At 38.6% G+C, this 19665-nt stretch overlaps 1 protein-coding gene across 1 annotated transcript; it reads left to right on the top strand.

Moving 5' to 3' along the window:
- Nucleotides 1–3683: 3683 nt before the first annotated feature.
- CCDC126 (coiled-coil domain containing 126) lies at nucleotides 3684–18944 on the top strand. Its single transcript, XM_039709930.1, has 4 exons — nucleotides 3684–4081; nucleotides 13873–14010; nucleotides 14611–15014; nucleotides 17340–18944. Exons 3-4 carry the CDS (start codon nucleotides 14777–14779, stop codon nucleotides 17519–17521), a joined length of 420 nt encoding a protein of 139 aa, XP_039565864.1. The 5' UTR covers nucleotides 3684–4081; nucleotides 13873–14010; nucleotides 14611–14776; the 3' UTR covers nucleotides 17522–18944.
- The last annotated feature ends 721 nt before the right edge of the window (nucleotides 18945–19665 follow it).

The raw sequence follows: 19665 nt of genomic DNA, 5'->3' as shown, positions 1-19665 counted from the left end.
GGGGCGGGGCCGCGCCCGCCCCTCACAAAGGAGGCGACGAGCGCTGCGGGGAGACCCGCCGCGCATGCGCGCTCCCGCCGCCCCGGGAGCGCGCCCCGGCCGGCGCGGGAGCGAGCGCGCTGCCCCCCGGCCCGCCCCGGCCCGCCAGGTGTGCGGGTGTTGCTGCCGAAATTCGGAATATGTAAACAAGTGTTCTTAAGAAAGGATGTTCTTTGATGTCTGATATTTGTGAGCTTTCAAGCCTAATGAGTGAGAAGGGGGATTTAATCCCTGAAACAGGCAGCTGTCAAGCAAGCGCTGAGTGATGTCCCGGCGTTAAAAAGACAAATTAGCTTGCGGTGGAATTGCCTTGTCAAGGTTCGGGGCTGGACATGTTCCAGTGGTATCCGACCTAGGGGAAGGTTAACAAAGCCTGGGAAGGAGGCGTTACCGCTGATAGTAGACACAAAGAAGGCAGAATTCACGGGAGAACTCCCAAGATAAGGAAGAAACTGCTAAAGACAACTCGGCGACTGCGCGGAAGCAGCTGGCTGGGAAAACGTAATTCCGGCAGGGGGAGATGCGTGACCGACTCAACAAACCCACCGACCCACAAGAAGAGAAAGACTGAGCATGCGGGCCAATTAGCGTGAGAAGCTAGAGAATAATTAACCACTAGAAGACAGAATACTAGCTAGCAAGAGAACGAGGTAACTTGTAGCCAATGAACATTAGCTCCTTTTTTGCTAAAATGTATAAGAGCGAGAAGTTTTGGGAGCAGTCGTGAAGGCTTTGTGGATTTCGTAGCTTTATCCTTTCTGCTCAGTCACCTCAGTAAGGTTTCCCTGATCCTGTATCCTATGCAGTTTTGGTGCTTCCTCCTCCATCATGCGCCAATAGCTACAGCAGCTGATCCCTTGCAGGCATTTGAGACCAGGTATGCAGTTCCTTATGTCAGAAAATTTCCCAAGGTGATGAAACATCTGAACTTGCTCTGCCAGTGCAGGAAAGCACTGGGTTCCCAACAGGTGCTTTGTCCCAGTGGAAATGTCACACAAACACTGGTAGCCAGTGGTCACCACAGCCTGAGGTTCTAACAGAGCCTTGACATACACTCTTCTTTACAGGAATGGCTCTGTTTCTTCCTACCTGGAGCACAAATGTTGTTGGTTGTTTTGTGCTCCTGTTGGAAATGGAAGGCTGGAACTGTACATGCCAGCCCTTGCTCTTTTTCCTTGGTGATTCGGAAACAAATAATTGATTGAAAAGTAAATTATCTCACATTGGTAAAGAAGGTAGTATTGAGGGAAAGTCTTCCTTGTCATCTAGATCTGCAAAATATTTAATTTTGGGTAAAAGTTTCTTGCATGTCATTTACTTAAAAAGTATCAGTAATTTCCATAGTCAGTTCCTGTGTAATTACAATTAAATTTTCATTCCTAGGAGGCTGGCCTGAGTTTAGGCCTCTGCTGATGTAAAAACAATTCTGAATCTGTCCTTTATAGCAGCTCTAGTCAGTTCAGCTCTTGTACATAGATTTGCTTATCTCCCTTTTCAAATGTAACATTATTAGTAAAGTACTCATTCTACTGCAAGATCACACACTGTTCTGGCATATTCTGATCCTGTCTGATGTTGCCTATATTCTACCTAGAGGAACAAAAATAAATGAGCATGAAGGACATGCTTAAATTCTGAGGTGAAAATACCATTTGGTCTTCTACCATAGAATGGATCACTGAAAAAAAATGGAATATGAAGGACCCAATGAAAATACATAATGGTTACACTAAAAAATAAACCAAAACACAACCAAGCAGGGGAGGGAGGGAAAGTTCAGGAGAATAGAGGACAGGAATACAATTTTTGTTAACATATACATGTATGAGATCTAGGTACAGTCCACTTTGTGATTTCAGTTCCTGAGGGTTAGACTAGACCTGATGCACACATTCAAAACATTTGCATTATTCTAGCAGAATTTTTTCATTCCTGTTATCCTAAAATATTCTGGCAATTAAACCTAAAATAAAAATGGCAGTTGCTGATGCAAATACCTATTTTTCAAAAGTCTAATCAATTTTACATTTTGAATTGAAAACTACAAGCTGCCTTCACCATTTTTCCCTGTAACTTATCTGCCTTCGTTGTTCTTTACAATGACTACACTGTACAATGACTTCACCTGTAGTTTCCTGGACCATAAAGACAGTTATTATTTTATATTATATTTCAGCTTTCACTACTTATTAGTAAGACTCCAAAGTTGATCCAGGTCATTGGGAGTGTCTCTCCTAAATGGAAGATAGTTTGAACACAGAAAACATCTAGAGATGGCCTAAAGGATATGCTAACAAGACATAATTACATGTTTTTCAAGCATGCCTTATAGACTTTTTTCAAGAAATATTAATACACTGGTTTAATACAGCGTTAGCTTTAATGCAGTAGTAAGTATAGAATATTCATGATTTTGGAAAAAAATACACTGTGAGGGGAAAGATAGGTGCAGATCAGGCTCATTCCCTAAAGGGAAAGGATATAAACAACTGGTAAGGGATCAGGAAGAGGGAAAAATAGGAGTGGCAGTGAAGCAAGTATAAAGTTGCACATATTCTTATCTGCATACACAGATTATAGGATTAACTACTTAAGCAAGGAAGCAGAAGCTATGCTAATCTCAGAGCATATTGATTAGTGTGCTGTTCTCTAGCCATTACCATTTAGCAGTTTAAACATATTAGGAGAGGAAATTCTTAATACATGTTTGAAAAGGACAGAGCAATAGCTATGCAAATTAAATTTGAAAGGACCGTCTACATATAATGATTGGCAGGAGAGGAATGAAATAATGTTGCAGCAGCAATCTAATTCTGGTGGGTTTTTAAAATTTATTATTATTTTGACAAATAATACAGAACACTGCAATACACCTGCAATCCTGGGCTTTTATCTACCTACCCCTTGAAATGATACCAAGAGTATTATTACCCAAAATATAAAGACCATATAAACACTTCTAAGGTGTGATTTTCATATGACACTGAAAAGAGACATTGTGCTTGATATTGTTTTGTCATATAGTTTTTATCACATATCTCAGATTCATCAGCTGACGTAGCACCTGCCAAGAGTTTTGTCTGTATATTTAGGTCTAGGCCTCTGATTTATCACCGTCCCTTTTCCTAGAACAGCATGGCATTTAAATGCTGATTTTTCCTGCAGCTAACCTGTGCAGAATATGCAGGTTGGAAGCAGGGAGAAGCCATGAGGGAGGGAGGGAGGGAGATGCATGCTGAAGGGATCCAGATAAGGTGACCAACAGGTACTTCTGAATGCTGTCAGCTCCGCAGCTGTTGAACGTGTTCTTTACTGTGCCCTCATGTTCACTTTTCCTTAACTGACACCGGCTTCCTTTAACTAGCACCTTGCAGGAAGAGCCGGGGGTGACTCTCACAGGTACTTCTGAATGCTGTCAGCTCCGCAGCTGTTGAACGTGTTCTTTACTGTGCCCTCATGTTCACTTTTCCTTAACTGACACCAGTTTCCTTTAAACAGAACCTTGCAGGAAGAGCCGGGGTGACTCTTTAGCACAGTCCTGCACTCACAAGGAATTTTATTTAGGCGATTATCACGGTGGGCAGGGGAGGGTTATATACCACCCCAGCTGGACAATCACAGAATCCTTAGGGTTGGAAGGGACCTCCCGGCCCGGCCCCGGAGCCTCACGGGGCAAGGGCTGGGAGCGGACGGCGCGGGGGGGCCGCGGCTCTCCCGCACTCGCGGGTGCGCACCGCGCCTGAGCGCCCGCGTTGGCCCGCCCCTCCTTCGGGGGCTGCGGGACGGGCTCGCCTGCCGGGGGTTCCTCCCCGGCGGGTGGCGGTGCGTGCGGCGGGGTCAGCGCGGCCCGCCGAGGGGAGCTGTGCTGGGGCCGTGTCCCAGGGCTGCGGTGCAGTGTCCTTGGGCGGGCAGGGAGCGCCGGAGCAAACGAGGGCTTTCTGGTTTCCCTCGCCGTCAGCAGTGGGCTCCCAGGCTTTAGCTGTGACTGCAGTGACTCTGCAAGATCGATGCCTTCTGCTGTAAGGACAGAACTTCCAGAGAGGTAAAGCGCGATTAGAGTGATGCGATGGAACTCACGCCAAGGGGAAAAAAAACCAACCAAAACATATTCAGGCAAAGGCAGGATCCTTAACAGTGTCAGGTTAGGTGATCTTCTGGCACTAGCAAGTCTGCGTAAAAAAACCCAAAACAAACGGGGAAATATCTCACTGAAATTGGTCTCGTTGGTACCATTGAAGAAATAGGAAAAAGTAATTCTGAATGAAGCCTACAAGATTTGAAACATTGAGTTTTAGGTGATTATAATGTATGGAATTTTTTGACGGCAAGAGTTGCAGAACAGCGCTACAATGTAATAAAATTTGTTTTATTTGTAACATCCGATGATGTTTTGATTGCACTTACCTTCGATTTTGGTAAACATGTATAACATTTTTATCCCTACCTTATTTCGGTAACTCTGTTCATCATTCATTATTAACAAACTCTCTTTTCGGTTTCCTTACCTAACATGGTAGCATCCTGTAAATTTTCTTTTATGTCTCTTGTCATCTAAAAGATACTGACAGCTAGAGTGCAGTGTAATTTCTGTGTTTGTGTGCCACAGAGCAAGCATAGGTGATTTTTGTTCTATACTATGACATGAAGTGGAGTTTCCTTAGAACAGCTCAGATTGGGTTAGCTAGATCTTTTTGGTTGCTGTTTTGAGGTTTCTTTTGTTGTTGTTTTTCCCCCCCAGTAGGTGAACTGGGGGCAGATGGATGTGTTTTTTCACTGTGAAAAGCGATCTTTGCAGGAATTGCAACTTTTTATTTTAAGAGAACCCCGAGAATGTGAACATGATGTACATTCTAGTGTGCGTGTGATTTGTCCTAAGTGTAACACGGTGTTAATTTTGGAACAGATGTAATGAATTGCTGTTTTACTCTCATGAGACTATCAGAGAAAGGAGACAATATGAAGATGGTATTAGATTTTGAACAGCATCTTCTGGTCGTGTCACAAGCAGTGGGATTGCACTTTTAGCTCAAATGTAGAAATTTATTGTTTTCTTTGTTCCTGTTTTGACTGCAGATACCCATGTGTATAAAACCTAAGTTGTTCTAACCTCTTTTTGGTATTTTAGGTGTTAAAAGCTGCCACTGTTTAAGAGGTACTCGAGAGCTCCAGAGAATTAAGCAATTATGCTGGAATTCCTTTGGTCCTTTCCTCCCTCTCCTCCCTTCCCCCGCCTCCCTCCCCCCTTTTCCTTTTTACAGCTTTTGTAGTATCTGCTTTTAGAGACTCCTTTTGGCTGTTATCTCCTTGAAGGAGGCATTGGTATCAGCTAATCACAAACTGTGATGAATCTTGGGGATTGGATGTCATTTAGCTGTTAAAAGTGAGATATTTCCTCTGCAGCTCATGATCACTTGTACCTTTTCTGAGACTAGTAAAGGGAACTAGTTCTTGCGTCTTGCCTAAACTGTAAGTGGGGTAAATGCATGCTGTCAGCTGTGTAGTCAACATATCTGAAAACTAGTAAGTGTCAAAAATAGCCATTTTCCAGTAGCTATCAAAAATCTGTGAGACTCACTCACTCAAATGAATCTGTTTTTCCTGGTGCAAGTTTGCTGATAAAATGTACTTTATATGCTATTTGTTTATTAACAACCTCTTTCACCTGTGATTTATAATTTGTGCCATTTTATGAGCTGGGTTTTCTCAACTGAGCATTATTAATTGTAGCCTTTTATATTTTCTTCTATGCTTTACTAAAAAAACTTTATAAACTTTACAAAAATAGGTGTATTAGCATTTTCATATGTAATTTAGAAATAATTTTGGATTGCTTAGAACTGAATGAGTACTTTGCCCATGTAAAAGAGGGCCTGAACCAGGGGCATTGACAAGGAAATGTAAAACTTATTCCAATGAAGTTGGTTTCTTCAGTAATACTAAAGAAATAGGAGGCTACCATGTTATAAATAATCTGGTTAAATTTCTGGGTACATTTTCCTTAATGTTAAGAATAAAGTATTTTGCAGTGCACAGCACTGAGGTGTTACAGTTAACTAATGTCTGTCATAATCCATTACTCTGCTATGTTAAGCTGACAAGTCAATCTAGAAGTAAGATTGTAGAAGAAAAGATGTAGAAGAAATCACTTGTCTTTAACATTTCCTCCAGTGTTGTTTTTCTGAAATCTTCGCCTGGGTCAGCCTGCTGGGAAGGAGCATGAATCCAAAGCCTCATCTGTATTGTGGTTTTGCCAGAGAAACATAATTTTGGTGGACAAATTCATATGCAGTTTGAATTGTACAGGTTTCTTGAAAGAAAATCAGGCGAGTTAAATTCTTCCTTTCTCCCCAGTGGAACAAGTGCTTTTTTTGTTGCTGTTCTACTGGAATAGTGTTTGTGTGGTGCACTGTGTACATGTGTGAGCAGTGGCAATCTCTCCCCCTTTGCAGCTGTCACTTTGTTAGTTGTCTCCCCTCTTTATTCTCTTTAATGACACCTGCCTTCCTTTTAGGTCTCTTTAAAACGTTCAGTGAAAGTCCCTCTCTTACCAGTAACATACATGCATCATCTTGTAGGCTTGGCTCTCTGTAAAACTAGTCAAAATTAGCTAAACATCTCAGGAGGAAGTTTTGGAGTCTCGGGGGCTTTGGAAAGAGTGATACAAGGACAGCTGTGAAATTTCACAAGGGAGTACTATGGGCCCCTTGTCGTAGCCTGCCATTAATAAATTGTGACAGTGTTACTGGGAAGTGAGAAGCCAACAAAGTGCCTTGTGCTCTGTTGTGACTTATCAAGGAGCAAGGGTCCTACAGGGACCTGAATGGTGGCAATGAAGCATGAAGAGAAAATAGAGAAAAGTGTGCCAGGGAAAATTAAACAGAGATTTTAAAAAAGCCCAACTTTTTTCACTATTATTATTTTAAGAATCTGATACAGAGATATAGAAATGTTTATGGGCCCAGTGGGAGGAGGGCGAGTTCAGCAAGTGTGGCATACTGTCCCTATTGATATATTGTCCCTATTGATATCTGCTTGCTTTAATTTTCTTCACAAGCCTTGCCAAGCCATTTCCCCTCAAAATCTTGAATCTTGGCTGACTGCCCACAGGCAAGGAACAAAGAATTTCTGTTTTTAAATGGTTGGTTTATTTTAAAAGCATTCATTGGCAGTAGTAGGTAAAATAAAGGGGGAAGGTCTTGAAAAAAAGAAGATACTCTAAGGTACTTGAGCAGACTTCTTAGACACAATGCAAAATGAAAATAATTATTGGTAGAAAGTGTAAAACAAAAGCAACGAAAATAGGAATGCATGCATTTAAATAGAAACAGCTTTCCAGCATTTCTAAAATACTGACAAAAGGTAGTCTAGTGTTTGGGCTCTCAGATAATTTTATACCAGAGCCACTGTAAGCTTGCTGTGTGGGTTTTCAAGTCGAAAGCAATATGTTTGTGCTCTCAACTCCAAGTTCATCTACAAGACAAATTGGTGCTGTTCTTAGAAGCCTGTAGGAGGTAGATCCGTTCCTGGTGTAAGATGTGTTTGAGGTAGTCCCAGCAGCTCGTCAGCAGCAGCACTGTGTCTGCTAGATGAGCTGTGACTTTTGTTGGCCCATATATCCTTTGGCTGCGTTGAGAAACAGGAACTGTTGGGAGCACATAAGATTTTCTTCTTTCTTTATAGAAGAGTAGGTATTTTTGGTAGTTACCCAGTTTTGCTATTCCCTTTAACTTCATGTTTCTTTCACTTGGAATATCCATTAAAGTGTTCCCCAAAAGGCAGCTAGCAATAAGGCAAAAGGATTTTTTTTTTTTCAGTGTGCCAAGGTAATTGCAAATCTTGGGCATGTAGAAGCAGGGAATGAAGGAACACATGCTGTAGGAGAAGATATAAAGATAGATGTCCTGGAAAAGGCACAAAGGCAGACTCCTTTGGCAGCATGCTCTGAAAATGGTACAGAAACTGCTAAAACCTACAGCCCAGCAGTGGTAGGGAAGCTTTATTTGCCCAGAAGTGTGCCTTCTTACCTGTTCTAAAGATAGCAGCATGTTTTATAGAATTGATATTTTCATGTGAGTCTAGCAGCTATTAATATAAATGGTCTCTTCTATCTAAGAGACTTCATCTATGATGCTCTCTGGAAAGACCCTTGAGTTTCATCAGTTTCATCAGTTTTGGTGGGCTGTGTTATGTCAGGCATTGCTGATGTTTTGTCAGTGCAGATCCTCTTTTCCCTCTCTGCTGTGATATTTTTCTGTTGACCAAATTTTACAGCAGCAATAATAGGAATACTTGAAGTACTGAGAGTAAATTTTATCGAAAGACAGCTTAATGCGGTTTTGCTTGTCTGGGAACTGGCATTGCTGTTAATGGCTGGTTCCAAGTGGAATATCCTGCTCTTTTATGGCACTGTGCAGCTGTCTGAATGAACCTGATTAATAAACCTGGGAACCAAAGGACAGTCACCAGTATGGATGTGCCAGTACAGGTTAGCAGTCTCATTGGTCTCTTCTCGAGAACTTGTGTACTCCTAAAAATATGAGGAATGGGGTTCTTCCTTACACACCAGTTTTAACCAGGGCTCTGTGTAAACACTTCACTTCTCTGGGCACCTGTTTGCCAGCTGCACCTCATGGAGCTTTTTCACCTACTGACAAACCAACAACCATCTAAGACTGCAAATTACCAGAATACAAGTATCATTTTTGGCATTCCAAAAAGCCTCAGCATGTGAGCTCCTGGGCTTCTAGGTGCTTATTTCATTGTCTCAGTCTTTTACAATTAATTGAGTAGTGAATATGTTCTGTACTGTTTTGCTGTGTGTCAGTCATTCTTTAGACTTCCCATTTGCATTGCTTCACAGAAATGACTGAGGGTTTTCCAAATAACATAGAACTTGTCTGCTCTCTGAATGGTCAGCACAATTGATTCCTGTCAGCTGAGTGCTGCTCAAAATTTTCTGTTGGAAAATTAGAAAACAAAATATTTTGGAGGTCACAGAGGTAAATGGGCCAGAGGGTGTACTCTGTCAATAGATGCAAAAAAGGGGAAAATAATAGAATGGAGCTTGATGCTACCGTGAAATTTTTTTTCCTGGTATTCTGTAATGCTCAGTGATTCTTGTCTTGCTGAAATGTAATGTTTGTTGGCTGTTGCAATGAGGTATCACTCTGCATATTTAGAGACAGTTTTTTGTTTACTGATACAGAGTACCCTCTCTGTACTGAGGGATGTTTGTTGCCATAAATTTAATAATAATTTCTTGTACAGATGTAATTTTACTATGGTAATTTAAAATTGTTAATAATTTCATAAACTGAGATGGTAATAAATTCTGATTTTGTACTGTACAATTATTTTATTAATTATTCATATTAATGTGATTATTAATGACAGCTTTTATTTGTACTGTCCTGATTTCTGTCTGCTGTCTAGTCTATTGCAAGATTTTTTCCACTTGCTCTCTAATTGGATGTATGCCTCAAGGACTGTATATAGCTTTTTTTTTAAGCTCTGTCTTGATAAATCACTTCTTTTTATGCAGTTTATCTGGTTGCAAAGCCAGACCTGCTCTTGAATCCATAGTGTCATGTTGCTGTTTACTATCATTTGAAAGTGAGGAACTGATAAATATTGCGGTAGTAAGTAATAGACGGAGTAAAATTCCTACTTATCAGGCCTGCTTTCCTAATATATGAGTGCATTAGAGCTTAGGTCTCTAGAGAATCACTGAGGAACTACTGCCTTCGTATTTGAGATTCTGTCTTTCAAAATATATGACCAAAGAGGTGACTTTATTGGACTATATCTTAACAATATTCTTTTCGTTGCATTTTTCTTGGCTTTATTCTTGAAAGTATTTTTGATCTTTGAATCAAATGGGTTTCTCTCAAGCTTTGATTTTCTGTATTCTTTGCATCTGCAAACTTCTTATTAATAGCTACCAAAAATACCTGATGGACCTGCTGCTTTCTTTTTCTCTTACAAATAATTACTGTCATCTGTCCTGTACATTTTTCAAAACTAGAAAGTACACAAGTCATCCCTGCAGGACAGGTTTAAATTTGCCCTGCAACCATTTCTAGTGGTTTGGAAGGTTGGAGTCTCTTGGGCAGGCTAGAAAAATGATGATGAATATGTGCCAGTCTTTCAGAGGCTGATTGACTGGCAGAAGTGACAGTGCTGTAAGGTGAAATAAACTTTTAAGGGTTTAGGTATGCCTTGTTTTCAGAGCATGTACGAGGCGTTCCTTTGCATTATAGACCATTTAATTTTTGTGCTGTATGTTAATATAATCTCTTGGTTTTTCTGGGAAAGAGTAAAGAGGAAGACTGCAACAAAATTCAAGAAGGATGTTTTGTAAGTATGGGCTAGTTTCAATGAAGAAGGGTCAGTATTCAAACTGGAGTCTGATGCTAGTTAAGTAGTAGTTAAGTATAACTTTGCTATATTATAGAACATATAATACATTTTCTGTAGTTCTTTCCTTTATCTTTGCTCCTTTTGTTTCATGTAGTCAATAATATAGTTTATATATGACTGATTTTGAAATACAGGTGTACAGGCTAGAGACATGACTTTATTTTGGAGTGGATGAGTGTCTTAGTTCATTGTTTTGTGCCAGATGGATTTCAGTGTTGTGGTACCACTGGACAAAGTTTATCCACATTGATTGGTTTTGGCAGTACTTTTCTTAGACAATCAACAGTGAAGAAAACCAAGCTGTTTATATGTCAGATCCTCATTCAGGAATTGGTTGTAGCTCCAAGTTCTAATGTTGCTCCTGGCTGGGGCTTGTAACTTTCAGAATAATTTAAATATGCATGTTGATTTAAAGTACTTTGGGAAACTGGCTCTTGAATCGGTTACTTTAGGCTGCTAATTGAAAGGATTATGTGGAAGACATTCTTTTCTTCATGGATTCTTGAATTGCCATTTTGCCTGCAGTCAGCTCAGGGGGTTTGTTTGATTTGGGTCTGTTTTGTTTTGGGGTTTTGTTTCTTTTTTTTTTCCCTCCTTAGATTTTCAAATTTTGTTCTGGTTGTACTGCTTCATTTTCATGGTTGTCTGCCTTTTGTCTCAGTCTCTGTGATTAGGATGGTGGTAGGAATTGCAGCAAGGTGTATCTCTGATGCATCCTTTTTCCTGTTGCTCTCTGCAGTGCTTTGCCTTTGCCACAAAAGTCCCTCAGCTGCGGTTGGAAGTGGTGTGCCAGCATTTCTAACCAGGATAAATCAGTGTGAAGAAGGAAGTCTCAGCTTCCTTTTTTTTCCTGCTCAGGGAGGATTTCCAACTCAGCATATTGTGCACTTTGAGAGAATGAGGGAGAATAAAGATCACAAAGTACACTTTCTTTCATGTGTGCATGTATCTTATGGGATACTGCCTCTAAATTACTGAAAACAAAGGTCCATTCTGAGCCCAAGTTTTGAGCTTAGAAGTATTGAAACTATTATGTTCTTGTAGAGAAGTGCTGACCCTTCAGGTAACAAGAGGTACAAGAATATTCAAGTCCATCCATCTTACTGTGCTATTTCCTTCCTAATATGTGTGCCTGCTGCTCCAATACTCTTTTTTTTTTCACTTCCAAAACGTTTGGGCATAAGCTTACTTTTTTTAAAATTTTTTTTTATTTATTTTTTTTCCCCAAGGGTGTTGCAGGGAGTATCTTATGAGTCACTAGAAGTGCATGCACTTCAGGGGGAAAGAGGAGACCAAATCTCCAGAACTTTGAGATTACACTGGAATTCATGAAGAGGGAATGGCCTTTAAAAATTTGTAGCAAAAGTGGCAAGTACAAATAGTTCCCTTCATTTTGGTAAACCTTGCTCCGAGTTCCTTTGCCTTGTGTCAGTATATGGATGTTATGCAATTTCCCAGCAGGTTAAGTGCTTGATTTCCATTAGTTTCAGTAGTCAGTGTGTGCACTGTGAATCAGATATGCATGGCGATGGCCCAGTCTGCAATTCCTGCTGCTGCTTGGCAGGAGTTTATTCAATCTGTTCCTCTTGGCTAGACCTCTTATCCTGGCTTGTGGTCTTATTTACAGTGTGATGGCAGAGTTATTTCTACTCCAAAGGACTGTAGTGATATTGTCTAAAGACTTCAGGATGAGATATGGCTGGAGATCTGTGGAGAGGTGAACTCAATTTAAGTTTTGCAAGAGCTATTTGTTCTTTTTTTTTTTTTAAATAGAAAAAGTAGAGACTGTTGGGAATGGGGTTTGAAGCTTACAGTGTCTTCTTGAGAGATACTGTTTAGTCTTCTGAGCCATCACATGAATACTCTTCTCCTGGACCTCATAATGTTTTCCATCATTTTTTATACTGTTCAGAGATTATATAGATGCATAATGATGTTGTTTATTGGGTGCAGTTTATTCATTGAAGTCTGAGTGCAGAGCCATGGATTTGGCAAAGAGCTAGGGAAAAGAAGTTTTGGTTAGTGCATGTTTAGGGAAGATCTGTTTCAGGAAATCCTAAGCAACACAATTCCAGATATTAAGCAACACAATTCCAGATATTCATGCTATGGAATGTAAATTTTTATTGTTTTCCCACTTATTTTACGTTCTTAAGACAAATTAGTATCTTAAAACCAGTTTTAAGGGGATTAAGCGCATTCCTTGAACAGAGTGTACATTCCCCTGCATTTACAGTGGGAGTTCAGATTACTGTGTGTTGGCTGTCTGTCCTTGTGCAGTCATACCCCACGGTGGAGAGCTATGAGCTGTTCTTCATCCAGTGACTTGGGATTGCCACTGGCACTAGGGCACCCAGCAGTCAGTTTATGTACTGGCAGTGGCTGCCATATGGCATTTTACACACAGCTGGTTGTTACTTTATGGCAGCTTTGGTGTCCAGGTCCTGATGTCGCCCCTGCCTTGGGTTAATCATTTTCAGAATAAGTTAGATACACATGTTGATTTTAGAGCACTTCAGAAATTTGCCACTTGAATCAGGTGCGCTGGCTCGCCTGGTGAGAGGATTATCTGGAGAGTGAAGGGTAAGCGACAAGCAGCCCTGCTGGCAGTCACACTTGTGTTGGCACTAGACAGTGGGGTGTCGGCATAAGGCCGATGGAACTGGCCAGTGGGGGGATGGAAATTGCCATGGAGGCAGAGTTAGGGTTAGATGAGAGCTCAGCAGCTTGAGAAACTCAGTCTCAATGTTCTGATACAAACTGTGGTGTAAGTGCCGCTACAGAAAGTCTGGTGAGGAACTCTATTACATGTGTAATTTCAGTTTAAGAAGTGCTTGTGTCAGGTAGTATGTGGGGAAGAACTGGGAATAGTGAGGGAAAATGTAACTATTGTGTAAAATGAGTAGCTTTATCTGGATGATGTTAAATGATAGAAATTCTCTTTTAAGAAAGTATTGAACAATTGGAATAGTGTCAGAGATGGATGAAAAATGAGAAATACGAGGTATGCACATGGAAAGAGTCTAAAAATGTGGGATCTGTTTGTGGGGTAAAAATTAGTAAGAGAATGATGCCTGTGTAAATATGTGTACATGTACATATACGATGAATCTGGAACATCTCTTTTCACTGTCTTATAACACAAGAAGAAGGAGATGCTCATGAGATTCTTATCAAGCTTTCTTTTAGAAGTATGTTGAAGTCAGTTACTGGGCATTCCAGTGCATGGATTTGTAATAAAATGGAGAGTAATTCTATGTTCTTCCCTAACAATTGCTTGAAGTTTTGCAGTTAGGTTTGAAAATGTTGTTCTGTTTTAAAAGCATGTAGCTTGAAGTCTTTGACTGCAACTACTTCACAAGTAAATGAAGATATCTTCACTATTTGTTTAAATCTTTTTTTTTTTTTTTCCAGTACAAACATTCCTGAAGATGTGTGGCTCAAACTGCTTCCAACTGTCTGAACATTTGTTATTTAACTGATGAAGCTTTCCTACCATTTGCTTTCCTCCTGAAGCCTTCATTTATTGAGGGATCAGAATTAGGTACTATGGTAAGACATTTTTTAAAGTTGAAGTAAAATGCTGAAGTGCAATGTGGTATTTTTTTTTGTGTTTTTACTCTTTATTTAGTAATAAGACACCACAACAAATAAAAAACCTTAATAGTGTACAAAGCCAGGAGAGGAAGCTTTGAGCTAGCTAACCAACCAAGTGTTGTCTGTTCACTTGCGCTGTACTTCAAAGTGAAGAATAAGAATCAAGTGAATAATTTCACAAGATGTTGTGTTTAGATGTATGTGTATAACTCATCACCATGTGGTACAGAAATGTTATACAGGTCTCTTCTAGATACTGCATCTTCTTTCAAAAGCATTTGAGTTTAATGACAGTTTAAATTCCAATATTTAAAATACTTGTTGTGCTTTGTGGAAGCACAGAAATCTTGATTTTTGGAGAATAAAAATTGGTAAAAATAGGAAGAGGAAACCCGGTAAATAATAGGTGAGAAGGAAATATAACTGAACCTCTAAGCAGACAAAAAAAACTTGTTTGCTAGATGATGCAATAATACTGTATTTGGAAAGATATTTGTTTTTGATCTCAGCAACTGTAGCAGTTTTGAATAACCAATGGTACTTTACAAATTTCAGGAATCAAGACCAGCTAAAACATGAGAAGATATATTCAAGATGATTCAGCCAGAAGACTTTTCACTTCATAGAAATATTATTTTTGTTTAATATGTAATATAATTAGACAAAGTCAAATTCATTTACTTTTCCTGAAATTAGGACGTGCCTGTGACCTTCATCAGAAATGTTTCTAACATTTTCAAGAAAAAATATGTCCCAGAAACTGAGTATGTTTTTACTGATCTTTGGAATCATTTGGGGTTTGATGTTGCTACGCTACACTTTCCAGTATCCAAGACGCCAAAGCAGTGCTGAGTTGCGTGGACAGATATTAGATCTCAGTAAAAGATATGTCAAAGCACTGGCAGAAGAAAATAAAAACCTGATGAATGGTGGTGGTGGAGCCTCTATGTCAGGATATGGTAAGAGGAAAAAAGCCATACTAGTTACTTGAATATATTATTTTTCTGTAAAAAACTATAAAGTTATAAATTTTCTTTGTTTTTAAAGTAGTGTATGCTCTTCACCAGAAAAAAACTTCTCTGTATTAACTGATTTGATTTTAGTTTATTCAGTGAAGTTGAAGATTAAGATGAGTTGCAAAATCAAGCATCATACATGAAATGTTTGCTTTCCAGGATTTTTTTTAGATATTTTCAGGTACATGAATACAGTCACTTACAGAAGTAACAGCACACTTGTTTTTTTCTGAATCTTCAGCTATTGACGAATAAGCACGTGCTTGATACAGGGATAAAGTTTTATGTAAAGTCATTTCAACATTCCAGATTCTTCTAGTACCTCATTGCTAACTTCCTGCTTTTATTTCTTGAATTTTCTTGACCTTAAAAAAGCAATGAAAAAGCAAGATACTAGTTGAGTTTGCAGTCTGGAGACTGCAAGGCAGTTATGAATTTGGCAGAATCTCTCATTTTTTTACAAGTAGCCATAAGAGACCACGTCTCTTGTCTTGTGAACTGTAATACTTGGTGCATCATATCTCTGATTTGCCTGTCTTGTGAATAAGCACCAAGCTTGATAAATAGGCTGCCAGTATTTACTATCTTCTGCAATATTGAAAAGATAACTAAAATTGTTTATTTTAAAAAATAGTATCTCAATAATATCTCAAAAGACATATAGTAATGAACTTCGATCCCCTTAAGATATGCTTAAATGGCTGGTAGGATGCCCTTTGCAGGCATTTGGTAAGAGTGCAAGCAGCAAAAATGTGTCTGAAGTCTTTTTGCTGCTGCTAAGGAAGAAGTAAGCAAGTCTGTGATGACAAGATGTGCAGGAACAGCCCAAGAGGAATAGGAGAGTAAAAAGTGTTTAAACCTCTAATCCTTTCATTCTTAAAATTAATTTTTATCACAGTAAGAGACTGCCTTCTCTTTTCTTCCCTGTTTTCTCCTCCCACTTTTTTTTTTTTAATAAAGGACTTCCTTCCTTTACTGTGTAATTAATTTTTTCTGTAATTTTAAAAAAAAATCCTTTTTTTTTTTTTTTAATAAAGGACTTCCTTTACTGTGTAACTATTTTTTTCTGTCATTTTAAAAAAAATCCTTGTGTACTGCAGCTTTCTCCTCCTCTATAAGTCTTACAGCATATTTCCAAATGAGACTTGTCTTCTGGGGTTTTGTCTGAAGTTTATATTAAACTTAAGTCATCTCTTGATCTACCCGCTGATCATCAGAATTAAAACTTAACAATTCCCTCCATCAGATTGTTGAGCACAAAATGATACTACAGAGTACATGGCCCACCCTCTGTTATTGACAGCAGATCCTGCTCTGGCTTGAGTTGTTTAGCAATTTTTTTTTTCAAAGTTAACATTACTAAACAAGAGCTAGTTAATTTTAGAGGGAGGTACTTATTTTTTAAAATTTAATTAACTACTAATTTTTAATTAGTAGTAATTTTTATCTGTTTTACTCCTATTTTTTCACTTTGATGCCTGTGATCTTTCTCCCCAATCTTTCTGCTCAGTTAACTGATTAGAGGGCAGCGGGTAGAGACAGAGTTTGTAGATTACTTCATGTGTAAGGGGAATCCTAACACCTTGTAAAACCTGGTGAGTTTGTTAGTGTTTTTAAAATCTGAAAAAGGTGGTGATTGGCAACAGCATAAATAGTTTTTTATTGTAAGATGTTACTGTTTTTTTGTTCCAGATCATGAGAATTTTTTACCATCTTTTCTCTTATTTTTCAGTCAATAAAGATGTAAATAGTTTTTTTTACCCTTCTTTTATAGCTTATGTAAGAAGCAATAAGATACCTTCTAATAACAGCTTTTCTATGGGTGAAATCTGTCATTTAGGGGAAAGCTATTAACTACCTTTTTTATGCTGGAAAGTATTTAGATATATTCTCTGGCATCCAAGGCTGAAAGATGACATAGCTGAGTATTCCAATGCTGTTGTCTGGATGAAAATTTAAATAACACTTTTGAATAGCCACTTCTAATGTTCCAACTAGTGTTTTTGCTCTTATACTCTAATATTTAATTGGCTGCCTTCACAGTTCCCTGTTATGCTGGTATCTCTCTTCCCTAAGATAACAAAGGAATGTTATTAAAGAAAATTCAAGCAGCTGTTTAATTGTGTACTTCTTGATCAATCTGCATTCCTTTCCAAAAAGTATGGTAGGGAGGATAGCAAGTCTTAAGAGGCGAATATGTTGAAATAGCAGTTCTTTTCCACACAGAGTAAATAACAGGCTGTTATTTGTTTTTTCCATTATCTTCAGCTGATCTTAAGAGAACAATTGCTGTTCTTCTGGATGACATCTTACAACGCCTGGTGAAACTGGAAAACAAGGTTGATTACATCGTTGTGAATGGCTCAGCAACAAATACCACTAATGGAACTAACCATCAGGTGCCAGTGACTTCAAACAAACGTGCAAAGCCAGCAAGCAACATCAGATAGCAAACAGGCCTGCTGTGTGTTGCTACGCAGTTGATGGATAATATTTAAGATAAGCTTTTTGTCTCTGGCTAGGGCAAAGCAGTAGTTGACTCTAAAGCAGGCATAAACTATTGTATTCTACAACGTGCTTGGATCTGTGTAGGCCTAACACGTGCTTAGGTTCTCAAAGCATTATTTCATTGCCTCTGAGCAGTGCTTCTGAAGTGATCTTTGTTGTCTCTAAAGATATTTTGATATGATTTGATGTAGTAGGCCATTGGATAATAACAATATGTGGAAAGCAATGGGAAACTTATAGGTAGGTTTCTAAATATATTTATTTAAGTATAAATATAACATATCTTTTGGATAGGTGAGCAGTATTGTAGTTTATTCATTTTTTGTGATCTGCATTAAGCCAAGGTAACTGAGGAAAATGTGTTGCTAAACAGATGTTAGAAGATGTGTACACTTAAAATATTTTCTTACTTATTTACTAAAACAATATTAAATTGAGGATAGCGTTGGTGGTAATATTTTAAAGTTGTGACCCAAAGAATGTCTTTATTTGCACTATCTGTCAGAATAGTTAAAGAGAATTTACTGTATATTTAAGAAAATTTATTATAATAGGAAAACATTCTAGGTAGTAACACTGTCCAGGTTTATCTTTATGCCAGAGATAGGGCAGTTAGATTATCAAAGGCAAATCATCATCTGTGATATCTTAGATGATTATTTCTTAAAAAGATATTTAAGTGTATGTATTTTGTAATTGCAGATAAAATTATTTAAGTGATGGAAATAAGTTTTGAATATGTGAATATAGTTTATTTTTATTCATTGCTGTTTGTTTTAACATTTTAATGCCTTGCAGTTTGTGTTTAGTATAGCACACAGTCTCCCTGAATTGCTTTCTTGATCAGAAGGAAAAGCAATGAAGGGAATCAAGGCATCTCTGCATTTAACAGGGGCATGTGTACTAAGGGTGTCTAATCATGGAATATTTGAGAGCTAAGGTCATGTTTGCCTTATGTCTAAGTCAGCCTTACAGCAAAGTGGATTGCATGCAGTGTTGGGTGCACTGTATCTCAAATGTTACTGAAATCATATTGAAGTGCCACTGAGCCTGTTTTTTAAACTGTACTGAATGTTTGGGGGGGGGACAGAATGTTCAGGGACTTTTGCCAAAAGTGTCCTGTAAGTGAGGTTTTGGGGATGAGTAAAACCAGAGGCACTGGGTGATATGCCAGGCAAAGTTATGTGTTTTTCTCCTTCCTCTGTTTCCCTGCATATATTCTCAATGGTTACAAAGGAAAATACAATTGCAATCTCAATTAGTACTTAGTTAGTATCCAGATGATTTTTTTTGTCACATTGTGTGTAAACATGTACTCACTTCAATGCGGAAAGAGAAAAATAAATTTTTAATTGTACTTGTAAATGTTCCTGGGTTTGTTTGTTTGTTTGTAATTGTCTTGTCATTCTTGCTACATGTGCTCTATCAGTGTCTGGATTGGAAAATTGCACATCTGAGTTTTAGTGGTACTCTTTCTGGTATTCTTCCTTCTTAGTCACTGAGTTCTTCTGCTCTTGAAATTCTAATGCCCTGAAACTTTGCTCAGGTTAGAGGTGACGGGAGAAAGAATTGAAAATAAAAGAATCTGTTTAGACCTTTAATTGCGAAGACTTCACTTTTTAACCTAAGAGTAAAGAAGATCTGTGCAGAACTTCTTTTGAACCTGCAGATTGACAACGTGAAGATGATAAATAGATTGATTTTTTTATGTCCAGCTGTAAGAGTAAAGAAGATCTGTGCAGAACTTCTTTTGAACCTGCAGATTGACAATGTGAAGATGATAAATAGATAGTTTACATATCTGGATATTAAAAAAATCTATATCTGGTTTATTTCCTAGATACTTGGTTGTTACAAACTGAAACTCTTGTGCTATAAACACATAGTTCTTTTCAAGTGGCAAAACTAAACTTCATGTGTGCAGACCAGTGTAAAAAAGGGTAAGGAGGGGGTAGAGTGGGGGTCTCAGCTGACTTTCCTATTAACAGTAGTGAGAAAACATCTGCATGTTCTAGCCTGCAGCCTCCTGTACAGGACATGTGAGAGGTGTGGCAGCCCTGCAAAGGTAGGAGATTGTGTAAAGAGC

Source organism: Passer montanus, unplaced genomic scaffold (assembly GCF_014805655.1).
Source record: "Passer montanus isolate IOZ18808 unplaced genomic scaffold, ASM1480565v1 scaffold10, whole genome shotgun sequence".
Lineage (NCBI taxonomy): Eukaryota > Metazoa > Chordata > Aves > Passeriformes > Passeridae > Passer > Passer montanus.
The sequence above is the reverse complement of the archived record's forward strand: the minus strand, read 5'-3'. Positions and strand labels throughout refer to the sequence as shown.